The sequence below is a fragment of the Wolffia australiana genome, chromosome 2 (assembly GCF_029677425.1).
Source record: "Wolffia australiana isolate 7733 chromosome 2, ASM2967742v1".
Lineage (NCBI taxonomy): Eukaryota > Viridiplantae > Streptophyta > Magnoliopsida > Alismatales > Araceae > Wolffia > Wolffia australiana.
Genome location: NC_135836.1, coordinates 17,627,207 through 17,642,056, shown reverse-complemented (window position 1 = coordinate 17,642,056; position 14,850 = coordinate 17,627,207). Strand labels below are relative to the sequence as shown.

General features: G+C 50.7%; 2 protein-coding genes across 2 annotated transcripts; both read right to left on the bottom strand.

The window, feature by feature from the left end:
• Window positions 1–1,033: 1,033 nt before the first annotated feature.
• On the bottom strand, window positions 1,034–2,090 carry LOC144716383 (uncharacterized). The gene is made up of 3 exons (XM_078591499.1): window positions 1,873–2,090; window positions 1,646–1,775; window positions 1,034–1,297 (listed from the first exon to the last, which is right to left on the bottom strand). Exons 1-3 carry the CDS (start codon window positions 2,088–2,090, stop codon window positions 1,034–1,036), a joined length of 612 nt encoding a protein of 203 aa, XP_078447625.1.
• A 10,541-nt stretch (window positions 2,091–12,631) lies between these two features.
• Window positions 12,632–14,302, bottom strand: LOC144717094 (DNAJ heat shock N-terminal domain-containing protein). Its single transcript, XM_078592418.1, has 3 exons — window positions 13,883–14,302; window positions 13,537–13,793; window positions 12,632–13,473 (listed from the first exon to the last, which is right to left on the bottom strand). Exons 1-3 carry the CDS (start codon window positions 14,204–14,206, stop codon window positions 12,753–12,755), a joined length of 1,302 nt encoding a protein of 433 aa, XP_078448544.1. The 5' UTR covers window positions 14,207–14,302; the 3' UTR covers window positions 12,632–12,752.
• Window positions 14,303–14,850: the final 548 nt, after the last annotated feature.

Genomic DNA, 14,850 nt, shown 5'->3' with positions numbered 1-14,850 from the left:
TTAACACATGCCCCGGGGGCATTTTCGGAATTTTCTTCTTCTTGAATTTTCGCCAACTCCTCTTGATTCTTGTCGTCCTCCTTTGGTTGTCTTAACCTGTTTCTGAACTTACTAACCAAAAAATGTCAAATATAATCCACTTGATTCGAAGAATCAAGTGGGGTTAGTAATTTTATAAAATAATGCATATGCATGACAACTCACATGAATTAACTAAATATTCTTGATGCTTTGATACTTAAAAGTCTAAATATTTGATGACTTATTGAGAGTCATCAAGGAGGAGGGGGAAAACGTAAGGGAGGAGTTGATTGCCTTGATGCCCATGCACCCCATGGTGCCGCATTACGACGGTGAAGAAGCTCAGATGGCGGAGATCCTTTTGCAAGCTTCCACTCAGCCACATGATCAGAAGGATTTCCACCATCTGCCGTCTCGCCATGATGAAGAACTCCTTTGCATGGCCCTCTTTCACGGGGTACATCTTCTGCCCCGATGAAGACAATGATGATGATAACCATGATGACAATGATGATGATGATGATCAGTTTAGTGCAGTGCGGATGACAAAACGACTTCGTGGAAGCTGAAATTAAAGGGATGTTAGTTTTGCAGGATTTTGGTGATGAGAATTTGAGTGAGAGAGATTGAGGGTGTACTGAGAACGTAAAAGTTCTTCTCCTACTGTCTTCTACTTGACATCTCCTACTAGAAAACCTCAGTGGAAACAACGTTAGTCACAATTGGTCGGTTTGCGCCGCCATCGCAGAACATGATTCCTGTTGGAGCGATTTGCATCCTTGAGAGGGAGACATAAAGTTGGCCGTAAGTGAAAAGTACGTTCGGTAGATATAACCCCATTGTATCGAGAGATCTGACCTTGGGATTTGTTAATTTTCACCATGAAGGCAAGTCAAACTGTGAACTAAAGGCGCTTGAATCGAAACAGAAACCTCAATTAAGACGGGTATATCGCAATCCGTGGTAGGAGATGGACTTCACCTTAGCGCAATCCTTAGATGACGATTGTGGCTTAGAGCATTGTTGGGAAAAAAACATCGACTCGAAGCCTGGTCTCGTTGCATAGACCTTGCAGTGTGTTCAAGTTTTGGAGAAGGATCACGATGCACACGATCTCGAGTCGAAGCTTGTGGAGTGGCATTGTCGCATCATCAATCGTGTTCAAGAACTCGATTGGATAGAGGGATTCATTGTCGACGACGCTAGGAGGGATTGCGTCGAAGTTGTAGTACTCTGTCACTTCACCTAGAAAGACATCAAGCTCCGTGTTGTTGACCTAGACCACATCATCATTTAGAGGTGTCAAAATCATTTTTGCTATCAACTGAGTTGTGCCATCTTCAGAGGTGCCATAAACCTAGGCAATCAGATCAGGCAGAGATGAGACGCGTTGAATCTCAATTGAAAGATGGACATCAGGGCCAACGCGTCCTTCTCTAACGGCAAGTGAGAACTCTCTCCATGCTTGTTGGTCAGGCAAAACGTGGACGTTGGTTCAGAGGCGATAAACAAAGCAATGGCGCCATACATCACTTCGGTTGGGGGATGAACTAACGATCATTGAGTGTGAGCCTTTCTGTATGACTGGGAACATTTGTTTGAATTCGCCTCCCATCACGACAACCTTGTTGCCGAAAGGCACACTTTCCAAACTTGCCTCGATGCTATTCATCACATCTCGAATAGATCGATCGAGCATCTCGTAAATGCGGCAGTGCATTATTGGAGCTTCATCCACATTATAATGCTTGCAACTGAATTTGACGACCAATCTTAGAGTCAGGTGAGATTCCATATGTTGAGATGTGAGTGAGGGGAATAAGAATCTGGAATGTTGAGTGCAACGTTCACCTCCTTCCATAAGAAGCGTTGCAATACCACTTGTCGCAAGTCAATATGGCGTTGTGGCGAGAGGCCCTGATCTGCGCGAGAATAGCTGAGTAGAGAAATGTCTTCCCCGATCCACCAGGCCCATCAACAAAGAAGACCTTGGCCTCCTTAGCACGTTCGGCCGAGTCGATGGCTTTGAATATTGCATCGTACATTTGTTGTTGTTCTACGTTGAGCATGCCTTATAGGTGTTCTGCTGCGAAAATCGCATGTAAGATGTTGTTTCCTTGGTTTGGTTAGTATTTTGTATCTGTCAGTTGGAGTTCAACGCCTTAGGGCAACGCTAGGAACGGTGCGAGCGAAGATCCATTGTGGTAGTGGATTGACTCGAGTGCGCTCAATACTTCTTGATGTATCGCTTCAGTCACTTGCGAAGGCACATTCGCGAAACAGATGTCCTCCGACATGGCGTCAAGGTATTTCTCGAGAAGTGTTAGTGTGGACTTATTATTATTATCACTCTCTCTCTCCTACTTACTCTCCTAGGGTATAAATACCCTCCATGTAACCCTTTGGGGGCTTATGTCATTCTGTTAGTCTTCCTTCATCGATCATCCTTCTTCTCCTCTCCCTCAACCCTTCTAGGGTTTCACATGGTATCAGAGCCCTTGGGCATCTGATACTAGGGTTTGACATCGCCCTAGTTCCGGCAGAACTCCGGTGAACCAAGGATCTGTTCGATCCTGCAGGAAGGGGAAACCCTAACGCAATTTTGATCGATCGGTTCTCGAAGCTACGACGGTTCTGCCGCGACGATCGGCCGCACAACCAGTCCGCGGACCCGGCAGACGAGCAGCGGACCAGCGCGCGCAGCCCGCGCCGCTGCTGAGCGAGCGGCCAGCTGCCGCCGCACGCCAGCCGCCGAGCAGCTGCGGACCGCCACAGCGCGGCATGACCAGCCACACGAGCAGCCAGCCCGACGCCAGCCGTCGAGCAGCTAGCCCAGACCAGCCGCTGCGCAGCCGGCCCACGACCAGCCGCCGAGCAGCCAGCCCGCACGCCGGCGCCGAGCAGCCAGCTGCGAACCAGCCGCCGCGGCCAGCGCAGACCAGCCGCCACGAGCAGCCAGCCAGACGCCAGCCGCCGAGCGAGCCCGCGACCAGCCGCTGCAGCCAGCCCACGCCGGCCCGGCCGAGCCGCCAGCCGCCGCCAGCCGCGGCAGCCAGCGGCGCCAGCCGCCACGGCCAGCGCGCAGAACCAGCCGCGACGAGCAGCCAGCCCGCACGCCACCACCGAGCTAGCCGTGGACCAGCGGCCGCGCAGCCGCGCCCGCCGCCGAGCAGCCAGCCCGACGCCAGCCGCCAAGCAGCTAACTGCAGACCAGCCGCCCAGCGCCAAGACGCCGCGGACCAGCCGCACGAGCAGCGTCCGCACTCACCCACCGAGCAGCCAACTCTGTCATGGCAGACGCGACGACACTCCTCCGTCTCCAGCAACTCCACCACGGAGGGCGCGAGTACCCGTCGCCAACGGCGTCGGCGACTGATTTTGGACGTTGACTTTAAGCGGAGCCTGTCTCACAAAGTGGTTCATCCACTTCGATGGTCCCGAGTCGACACTCCTCCGCGGCCCGAACATCCTCTCTGGCGCCGTTTCATCAAAACAACTCTCAAGGCCCGCCAACTGTTTAAACACTGCATTGCCGCACCGCTCACGCCGACCCATCCGCACTTCGCCGCTGGGAAGCCAAGAGAACTTCATCATGGGCTGGCTGTACATTCACACCCTCGCTCCGATTCGTGACGGTTCCCGCATCGGACTCTGTGAAGGGCTTTTGGGACCAGGCCGCGCCTATTGTGGTCGTGATGGCGACAATGGCGTCTCTTCAGCCTCGTTCAGCGCGCCAACAGCCTACGTCGAGGACAATTGTCCATTTCGGACTACGCATTGGCCCACAAGAAGGCGTGGGAAGAGGTCGACTATTACCTGCCGACGGCGACCCGACCTGCGTGTCCTATCAAAACACACCGTCTCGGCTCCTGGGATTCCTGAGCGGTCTCAACAAGGAATACGATGACATTCGTCGTCGAGCACTCCACCGACGAAGGCCTCCGTCGATTGATGATCTCGTCAAGGAACTCCGGGAGGAGGAGAGCCACTTCAGCCGCAGAATTCCTCTGCCGAGCCTTCTCCTGATTCGACGGCTCTTCTCACTCGGCAACCTACTTCCTCCTCCGCCTCTACTTCCGACCGCGGCCTCTGCGGTGGTGTGCAACTCTGCAACAAGCCTGGTCACCGCGATGCGTTTCTGCCGGCGTCGCAAGCTAGATCAAGAGAAGAAGAAAGCGGCGGCCGACAAGGCGATGGTCGCCGCCACCTCGTCGCTCCTGCCAGCAGTACCTCCGTCTCCCATGGATCAGCTTCAGGCCGACATGGCTCTTCTTCGGGAACAGCTGGCCGCTATGCAGTCCCAGTCCTCCGCTCACTTTGGTGGTTTCGGTGCGTTCTCCTCTCGGTGTCCGATCGGTGGTACTGTGGTCATACGGCACTTCACTCACCTATCGTCTCGGATACAACCTGGGTACTTGATTCGGGGCTACCGACCATGACCCGTTCAATGACCGGTTTGTATCCTACGAGAGGCACGATGGGCGTCGTCAGTTCTCACGGCCGGTGGCGGCGTCTTCGCGTGGCTGGTATCGGGCGATCTATGTAGATGGCCTCGGTGTCGCCCGCAACGCGTCCTTCATGTCCCGACCTGCGAGCTATCCTCATGTCACCACAGCGTCTGGTTGATGATGTCTTCGCTCGTTCCATCTCCAACCTGACGCATGTTCCTTTCTGACAAGGGGCGGACTACAGCCATTAGACGGGAGAACGGGCTGCTGCTGTTGGCTGATGGGGTCGCCGCGGTGCTTCTTGGTACCTCGTGGCCTCCGTCCGGTTGATGAGCAGCGTCGTGCCCGACTTCACTTGGCCCACCAGCTGGGCCATCCTCCCTTTTCTACTTTGAAGCGACTCTTTCGCCGTTGTGTACTGGACTAGATCTTGAGGCGGTGGTTTGCGAAGCTTGTCGATTGGCCAAGCATCGCGGTCACGTTTTCTCCATCTACGCCCCACACCCACGCCGTTGTTTCGCGTTCATAGTGATGTTTGGGGACTGGCCCCGCGGTAGTCTGAAAGGCCATCGATATTTTCTGATCCTTGTTGGCGAGGCTACCCGCTACACATGGGCGTATCTGTTGGCTGCGGTCTGAAGTTTTGGCCTCGGTCCGGCATTTCTGCACCTTGGTCCAGACCTAGTTTGGACGCGGCATCAGCGCTTCGGTCAGACAACGCCCGCGACTTCATCAATGCCGATCTCACCTCCTTCTTTGCCGAGCGGGAATTCTTCACGAATCCTCGCGTGCGTGGCGACACCGAGCAGAACGGCATGGCGAACGTCGCGCTCGGCTATGTCACCTCGGCGGCCAGAACTCTCTTGGTGAACTCTCATGTGCCATGGCCATATTGGGGCGACGCGGTGTTAACGGGTACCCAACTCGTCAACCGCATTCCCTCCGATGTCCTTGGGTTTGAGTCCCATCGATCGGCTGACCGCGGCATTTCCTGGTGTTCCTCTTCAGACCGGCCTCCTTCCTCGGGTCTTGGCTGCACCGCCTATGTGCACGACACCTCCCCACTCGCACGGCTCGGCGCTCGTGCCCTCCGGTGCGTGTTCGTGGGTTATGCCTCCCTCGAAAAGGCTACGGTGTTATCATCCGCCGTCTCGCAGGTATTTCATCTCGGCAAACGCGTCACCTTTGCGAACATGAGCCCTAACCGGTGACACCTCTTCCCGCCTCCCGTTGGATGAGGTTCCTGTGGCTCCCCACTTGGAGCCCTTTCCCGCGGAGCCCACTGCTCCCTCACCATCCACTCATGTTCCACCTCCACTTGACCTACCTCCGGCTCCGGTGGCGTCGTCTCATGAGGGTCTTGAGCTCTCCTCCATTACCCCATTGCCCCTTCCAGCAGCCTTGCCACCTTCCTCCACCCCTTTGGCGGTTCTGCCACTACCGCCCGCATTGCCTCCACCCGTGTCTCCCTCTTTCCCCGGTGTGTCGTCATCCACACCTCTCGGGGAGACACCCTCCATCACTCCATCTGCGGCTTCTTCTCCTTCCTCCTGGTGAGCTCGCTCTCTCTCCGGAGAGGGTCCTCTTTCCCACGTATGCTTCCGCTCCTCCGTCGGACGAGTCCTCCCAGCCCCTCCCGATGCTGACGATCAGTTGGGTTGGCCTATCGCCCTTGGAAAGGGGTCCGCGAGTGCACCCGCACTCCGCGGTATCCCTTGTCCCACTACATCTCCTTCGACCGGCTGAGTACTCCCTACCGGCTGTTTCTCACTCGCATCGAGTCGGATCCTATCCCACGCCGCCTAGCCGATGCTATTGCTTCTCCTCATTGGAAAGCGGCGATGGGCGAGAGATGCAGTCCCTGCTCAAGAACCACACTTGGGATCTCGTTCCCCTCCCTCCGGGCAAGAGGCGGTGGATTGCAAGTGGATCCACACCAAGAAGCACCGTGCGATGGCACCCTTGAGCGCTACAAGTCGCGTCTTGTGGCCCGGGGTTCACTCAGTCTTATGGCGTGGACTACTTGAGACGTTTTCTCCGGTGGCGAAGATGGACACCGCCCGTCTCCTCTTGGCGATGGCCGCTCATCTTCACCGGGTCATCCGGCAGTTCGACGTGAAGAACGCCTTCCTTCATGGCGACTTGACGGAAGAAGTGTACATGCAGCAGCCTCCGGGATATGCCCTCGGCCCTCCACCGCCGTCGCCGACCGCGGAAGTCCTCTATGGACTGAAGCAGTCCCCGCGGATGTGGTTCGCCGCTTTTCTACGTGATGAAGGCCGAGGCTACACCGAGCAACGGCGACGCTTCTCTCTTCTTCCGCCATACTCCGCTGGTGTCTCCATCCTGGCGGTCTATGTTGACGACATTCTTATCACCGGCTCAGATTCTGCAGAGGCTGGTCGCCTTGGTGTTGCCTTGGCCAAGGAGTTCGAGATCAAGGCCCTTGGGCCTCTCCGCTACTTCCTCGGCCTTGAGGTGGCATACGCCCCACGGGGCATTTTCGTGTCTCAGCACAAATATGCCGTTGACTGCTGGCCCTGGCGGGCATGACGGAGTGTGCGCCTGAGTACTCCCATTGACCCCAACGTGAAGTTGGGCACGGGAGGACTCACCACCGTGAATTCCTTCCGATCAGCAGCTGGCGGGGAAGCCCCTCTATTTGACCAACACCTGACCCGACATCAGCTTCGCCGTCCACCTCCTCAGCCAGTTCATGCACTCACCACGCGAGATCCACCGCCAGGCAGCATATCGGGTACTTGCGTACCTCAAAGGCTGCCCCGGCAAGGGGTTGTTATTTCCTTGCAGCACGGATCGGACAGTGAAGGTGTACACCGACGCTGACTTTGCTGGATCGATTGTGGATTATCGTTCCACTACTGGGTACTGCACGTTTCTGTTTGGCAGTCTAGTCACGTGGAAGAGCAGCAAGCAGGACAAGGTGTCCCGCTCTAGTGCCGAAGCCGAGTACCGAGCACTCGCCGGTGGGGCCTCACGAGGCGTGGATTTACGGGATTCTCCATGACCTTCGTGTGGAGTATTCCGGCCCGATCCACTTCTACTGCGACAACAAGTCGGCGATTGCGTTGGCCAAGAACCCTGGCCAGCAGGGAAAGATCAAGCACATGGAGCGCAACCGCTACTTTTTCAAGGAGCGTATGGACGAAGGGATCTTCGACCTCGACTTTGTTGCTTCCGCTGATCAAGCCGCGGATGTCCTCGCCAAGGGACTGTCCCGGCCTTTCCTTCAACGTGCAGTGTCCAAGCTCGGCATGGACGACATCCATACTTCGCTTGCGGGGGGGTGTTAGTGTGGACTTATTATTATTATCACTCTCTCTCTCCTACTTACTCTCCTAGGGTATAAATACCCTCCATGTAACCCTTTGGGGGCTTATGTCATTCTGTTAGTCTTCCTTCATCGATCATCCTTCTTCTCCTCTCCCTCAACCCTTCTAGGGTTTCACAAGAAGCATGTCTGGTTGGGAGATGTCATAGTAGAGTATCATCATGAAGAGCTCGCGAACTTGATGGGGAGAACCAAGGCTTGTCGCCAATGCGAGATTGTTGTCGAACTCTTCGTCGGAGTGGAGTTGGCCACGCACTTGAGTAGCTCTTTGATACATGTCGTAGAAAACACCATCAACAGTTCGCAAATCTTTGTACCACATTGCTCTTGGAACGTGATGAAGCATCGATTGGAGGTAGTATCGTGTGCACCACAGATTGCATATTCTCATCGTAAACTTGGAGGGCGTACACACTTGGATACATCTTCTACAAGCTGAATTCACATATCTGTCAAAAAGACTCTGATGTAGACATGTATCGGGCATCAAGATACAGTTGGGCTTCATCATGTGACAAAGGGTCGTAAGCTGCACCAACGACGACACCTTCTCTTGGAGCATCCTTCGAAGATACTCTGGCTTGAATGTGGTCGTGGCCCTTGTAGACATACTTGTAGATGTACTTCACCGGCTGGATGGAAGAGCAGATTTCCATGTTGATGTGGCAGTTGAACACCTTGCACAAATACTTGTTGTATGGAACAACCCAACGGTTGTCGATGAGATGCGAACCCTTCTGGATGACGCTGCCATTATTGTTGTGCTCGTAAGAAGGTACCCATCGTTGTTCACTTGTGTTGAGCCGATGAACTCCTCAGGGAACTTCTTGGAGTACTTTCCGCCTTTCATACGCAGGCATCTTGGGTTTGAAAAACCGGAAGGGCCGTGAATCATATGTGTCGCCACACAGTCAAACAACTCCTTATCGCAGGGATTTGATAACTCGGCACACATGATCTTGTCAATGTCTTCACGAGTCTTTGGCTTGTACGGATCATCCAGTATATAGAGAATGTGTGTGTCTGGGAGACCACGCTTCTGAAACTCGACAACGTACACACGACCTTTTACTTTGCCGAATATTTCCTTGTCGACGATCAAATGGAGAAGCTCCTTCAGTTTCAACCATAAAACGCAATAGTAGAGGTCAAATCAATCTTGCACCTTCTGGCTAGGTAGTAGAGCTTCCATGATGTCGAGCCATTTTGGGTTGCAAGTCTTCGTGATGAATAAATCTGGCTTTCTCATCTTTCGTACGATGGCCATAGCATCCTGGTACATCCCTTGCATGCAGCGCAGGGCGCCGGTGAAGGAAGGGGGGAGAATGATCATCCTCCCTACAGGGGCGGCAACATTGTCGGCGGCAACTTGATCAATCAACCCTTAGTAGAGGCTTGCACGCAATGTTTCTTAGTTGCAGCAAGCCCAGTGCAAGCGAGATTCTTCAACCTTGGCATACGCATCCACAACATATTCTTGAATCAAACGACCAGAAAGATGAAGCACTCTTGATGAGTCTCGAACCATGAAGTGGTAGGCATAAAATTGATTCATCGTCACCTTGATTCTTTCCTTTAGTTGTAGGCTCCACCCCGGACTACCATATGGAAAGAGCAGCACGAAGTGGAGCAGATCATAATTCCCATCGAGCCGATTCACGAACTGCAGGCCCTACCACGCTTTCAAAGAACAATGTTGCGCCTTCCATCTCCGTCGTTTCCATCTCCAGGCATAAGAACAATGACCTCAGAGCCTGTAGGTTGATCATAACGACGGTCGGGGAGAGAAGGCTAGCCTACTCAAAGCTAAAATTCCTGGGTGGATGCGGTGAGAAGCGCTTCTTCGTTGTTCGCTTGAAACTGACGAACAAAGGGATTGGCCAGACTCAGACAATAGTGGATCTTTTCAAGGATGCTGCGATGTAGATCGGGGAAGATTGAGCGTTGTCATTCAATATGGTAGTCTGTGTCGTAGATGTAGATATGATAAAAGTAGGGAGCTTGATCAACGTAGGGCAGTAGAGCATTTGATATCTGATGATAGACGCCGCCTTGGATGCAATACGTGTACACGCCGACATGGTTGTCGGTGAGGGAACGGTAAAAAATTTGCACCGTTGGACGTGAAACCAAAAGCTGAATTGTAGGCTCAAAGAAAATTGCGATAGTGCTTTGCCTCCTCCGTCGTCCCCTTGAGCAGAGCAAGAAGCGGAGCCGGCATGATTGCAATGCTAACAACGCGACCTCACCATCCTTCCAACATAAGTGGAACAGTGGGTTTCGTTGATTGGAGTTAGGTTTACAGTCTTGCATCCACATCTTTGATTGGCACGAAGCGCATGTTGAAATCATGCCTCCAAGAGAATGTGGTTGAACGTTTGCCACATTGCGGGTAGCTGCAAGGAGTGTCCTCACCTTGGCTGATCCTGTCGATCGAAGATACGCAATTCGCTCGGCCCTACGGTTGCCCTCAATAGCGGGTGCAATCAGTGTTTGGAAGGGTACATGAATTCCTATTATTAGTAGTCGAGATTAGTAGTATAGATAAACATTTAAAATGAAATATCCAAAAGAATATGGGGAGATGTAATAATTCATTACTCATACAATAGAAGTGTAGAGGGGCATATAAAAAATATTTCATATTTTTACGCCCATTATCTATATTTTATTCACAATCAGATGAAATCCAGATTGAATTTGTAGAACAGATACTCAGATCTAAATTTCACAATAATCAGTAGAAATCCAATTGATTTTAAAGAACAAATAAATTCTTATCGTGAAAATGCATATCGCTAATAATCTGATGAATCATTGATGAATTAGAACAACAGATGAATCTAAAATATACAAATGAATTATCGATGCATATTGTCATTCACGATTTTAGATTTTACATTTTTGAAATCTACAGAAGTCATGAAAATCAAAAATCCAATACACAGAATAAACGAATAGATCTTGAATCCGCAATCAAATTGGATTGTGAATTTAAAATTCACAATTGTAGAATAATCACAGATTATAATTTCCGTAGCTTTTCAATTTCATATTTGATTTTTGAATTCAAAATTATCGATCTATTTAGAAATCATATCCGAATATGATTTTCATAGATTTCATTATTAGATTTTGAATCCAATACGGGGTATAACATATGAATTGAAAATATTGAAACCAATACACAATATATTTTTGTTATTCGAGCGCAGATATCCGTAGATTTTGAAGATTTTATAAAATTGAAAATAGATTTTACATATTCGATTTCACATTGGATTTTCGAATACACGATTTATGATTGTGTATTCATAGACGTTGATTCAGAAAGAATCTGTAGATTTTCGTGGATCTAAAATTCCATAGATTTTCAGAGATATGAAATTCACAATCGGATGAAATCCAGATTGAATTTAAGGAACAGATAATCATATCTAAAATTAACAATAATCAAGATATCTACAATTCACAGATGGATCTAGATGAAATCAGATGAAATCTAGATTGAATTTAAAGGACAGAAAAAATTCACAATAAGTAATATACATAAAATTCACAATTGAATATAAAAATCACATTAATTAGATGAATCAACATCATAGACCAAACAATCGAGAATCATGTATTAAAAAAAAAACTAAGAAATAAGATAATAAAATGGCAAGGTGATAAATTGTACAATATCTAAAGAAAGAGCGAGCCAGAGAAAGACGAGGGCATATAAAATTATGCTGGAAAAATCAAAGGCTTACCAAGCCGAAAAACAATTTCAGGAAAAAAGCAATGGGGATTTTCCCAACACAAGCAAACACAAAAAATGTAGTTTCCTCCAACGAAAGATCACAGATCGATCAAATCGAGGGGAAAAAAACAGAGCGTGGCTAAAAAAATAACTGAAAAAACGAATAAAAGGCAAAGTGATACATTAAACAATATCTAAAGAAAGAGCGAGCAAGAGAAAGATGACGCCATAGAAAATTAGGCTGGAAAAATCAAAGGCTCACGTCGACTGGAAGGTTACTGCACTGCTATTATCGAAATTTAATTTAAGATAATGCAATAAAACACACAAAACAAAGATTATTCCAATCGCCAATTTAAAATCATTCAAAAAACACAAGCGAACACAGAAAATGGAGTTTGTTCCAAAGAAGTTCGACGTGCGATCAGAGAAGTTTGACGTGCAATGAATTTTGTAGTATTATTGGCTGCATGATTAGAGACTTAAACCACATCACAAACTATGAAAAACTAAGGCATTCAACGGGAGCAAAAAACAAAGGCAGTTCGGATTAACCGCTTTGTGCGAATTTTTTAAATCATTTAAAAAAAATGACACGATTTTGCCCTCTCCCTAGTCCCTCGGAAGTCTGCGCTCTCCCTTAGTCCCTCGGCGCCCTAGTCCCTTGGCAGTCTCCATCGCTTTCCTGGTCATCCTCCTCCCGTGTGAGATCGCTTCATGGAATTTATCAAGTATGAGGAAAACTTGGGGACCCTCTCTTCGATGCAACACGAAAGATTGCCCCCCCCCCCTCTCTTCGATGACATTGTTGATTCAGAGGGCTTTCTAAAAATTTTCTCATCCGATGATTTCTTGGAGAAAAATTATTTTTGAGTGCCCGTAGAAACCCCTAACATGGGATTGGGTTCCAATCTTCTCCAAATGAGGCATCAAGATTAAGGATGATTTCATGTAGAATAAGGGCAATACATTTATAATATGTAAACACAAATTGTGAGAATTTGTTGTAATTTGTGCGAATTTTGTTCGAATTGTGTATTTATTTACATTTATCACATTTAAACAGAACAGAACAACCATGTCCAGACTGGACATTCTGAAAATGTATTAATTAGGTATATTTATTTACAAATATTAGCCATCGGAGTATAAAAACAGTTTCGATCCGATCCCCCGCTCGGCCTATTTAATCCTGCGTTCTTCCCAGTGCCAGAGAAATCAGTCCGACCGCCCCCGCCGCGACGATATACCAGGCGATCCCCGCGAGAAGAGCCTGGAGCCAGTAGCTGTTGACGATCTCCACCGCCGCCGGGCCGCCAATGTGCTGCTCCAATCCGCCGCCAGTCCCTCCTCCGCCGCCGTCCGCTCCGGCCACGCCGGCGGCGACGGCAGCCACGAACTCCGGAATCCACCTGATCGCCGGCATCGAACGATTTCCTCTCGAAGAACTCCCTTCGATCTTACTCTTCTTCTTCTCCTTCTCTTCCGGATCGAATCGCCGGATCGAATCGCCGTCGGCCGAGATCCGCGGCGGCGACGGAAGAACAATCGGCGTCCAGTACTCATCGCCATCGCCGGCGAACTTCACCGATCCCTCCGCCTTCCGCCTGGCCGCGGCGTCTTGCAATCTCTTGGCATGATCCTCAACGGCGGACGTCAGTTCCAGGCGAGCCACGGCCGATGATGATCCGGAATTCCTGAACCAGAAGTTCGCCATGGATCTGATCCCCCGGACGGCGAAATCTCTCGCGGAGTCCTCCCTCGAGGCTTCCCGGAGCCGCTTCTGAAACTTCTTCGCATCGGAGAAGACGTTCCCCCCCGCCGCGGCGCCGCTCGCACAGACCTGGCCGCGAGGCTGCTTCGACATGAGATGCTCGAGCGCGGGAAGGTCCGACCGATCCACGATCCTGCCACGGAAGGTCGAAGATCAGATCGAATCGTCGGTCCGAGCCATCAGGCCAACCGCTCACGAGATACAGTCGACGGGGCAGGCGTCGATGGCGTCTAGAATCTTCTCCTCGGGGTCGGCCCACTGGCCGACGGCGCGGGCGCGGCCATACACGGTTTCAATGGCGAAGGTCTTGCGGGCGACGAGCGCGCACTTGAGGCAGCCCACGCACCGCACCTCGTCCACGAACACGGCCCGCGGCTCGGTCTCCGGCCCGCACCAGACCGAGTACAGAGGCCGCCCCGTGAACCCCTGCAAATCCGCCGTCCTCGCCCTAATCTGCCACGACCGAGGATCACCGCCAAGAAAGAACAGATGATGATGATGATGATGATGATGATGATGATGATGATGATCGGAGGGATTACCTCGTCGTAGGCGGAGCGGGATCGAGGATCGGAGAGAAGAGCGTAGGCTTCGTTGAGGAAGATGGCCATGTCGTGGCCGGCGGGGCCGGTGATGTCGGGATGGCAGCGCTTCTGCAATCGGCGGTACGCGCTCTTGATCTGAGATTGATCGGAGGAGCAGTCCAGGCCGAGGAGATCGTACAGATCGTAGTCTCCGAGCGAGGAAGGAGAAGGCGAGAAGCTCGCTCTCCGCTGGAAACCGCCTGCGATCGGTCTCCTCTGCTCGGGCTTCGAATTCCATGGCTTGGAGAGGACGACGCTCGCAGGAACTCCGAGGGCGGGCATCGCTTGGAGATGATGAGAAGGGGAGGAGATCAAGGATTTTGAGCTCTTCTCCTCCCCGCAAGAGGAAATATCTCGCTTTTCCGCTTTCTTTGGAAGGTCAGAGCTCTTTTTACCCTTTTTAATTGTTGATATTCTTTCTTTTCTGTCGACGTGTATGTTTTCCTGTCGTGCATTATTATTATCGAGAGGATATTTTTGGCTGCGGTTTGGGCACGTGTAACCGTGCACGTGCACAGGGCTTCGCACGTGCACGAGAGGCGATGGTCGTGCATGGGTCGTGGCGTGCACGTGTGTGCATACCCAGGTCAACGGACTGCGTTGACCTGAGGATCCGATCTGATTATGTTGGACTCTACATGACCAATTACGTCGGATCCGATTGAACGATCCGATCGCGCGAGCATGTGTGAGAGAGAGAGGTCTCATTTTTTAAGAACTGTCTGATTTCGAATAAACTCGATCAAAACCCCCGTTCCTAATTGTTTATACCTATGTGATGGGAGGTATTAATAATGTATTTTATTAATTTGTCTTATTATAGTCTAACTTATAAATAATTATCAATCGATAAAAAATGGTGAAATGTTGCCTTGATAAATACCTATATGTTTTAACACGTGTAATTTAACTCACTCTCAAATTTC

What these genes read in the sequence shown, in the direction of transcription:
- LOC144716383 (XM_078591499.1), bottom strand. Translation starts at nt 2,090, where the DNA reads ATGCTCAACGTAGAACAACAACAAATGTACGATGCAATATTCAAAGCC. An exon ending in AACGCTTCTTATGGAAGGAG is followed by an intron (nt 1,776 to 1,872) that starts GTGAACGTTGCA and finishes CGTCAAATTCAG; the next exon opens with TTGCAAGCATTATAATGTGG. An exon ending in GTGTGCCTTTCGGCAACAAG is followed by an intron (nt 1,298 to 1,645) that starts GTTGTCGTGATG and finishes GATGTGGTCTAG; the next exon opens with GTCAACAACACGGAGCTTGA.
- LOC144717094 (XM_078592418.1), bottom strand. Translation starts at nt 14,206, where the DNA reads ATGCCCGCCCTCGGAGTTCCTGCGAGCGTCGTCCTCTCCAAGCCATGG. An exon ending in CCCGCTCCGCCTACGACGAG is followed by an intron (nt 13,794 to 13,882) that starts GTAATCCCTCCG and finishes CGGTCGTGGCAG; the next exon opens with ATTAGGGCGAGGACGGCGGA. An exon ending in TGCCCCGTCGACTGTATCTC is followed by an intron (nt 13,474 to 13,536) that starts GTGAGCGGTTGG and finishes CTTCCGTGGCAG; the next exon opens with GATCGTGGATCGGTCGGACC.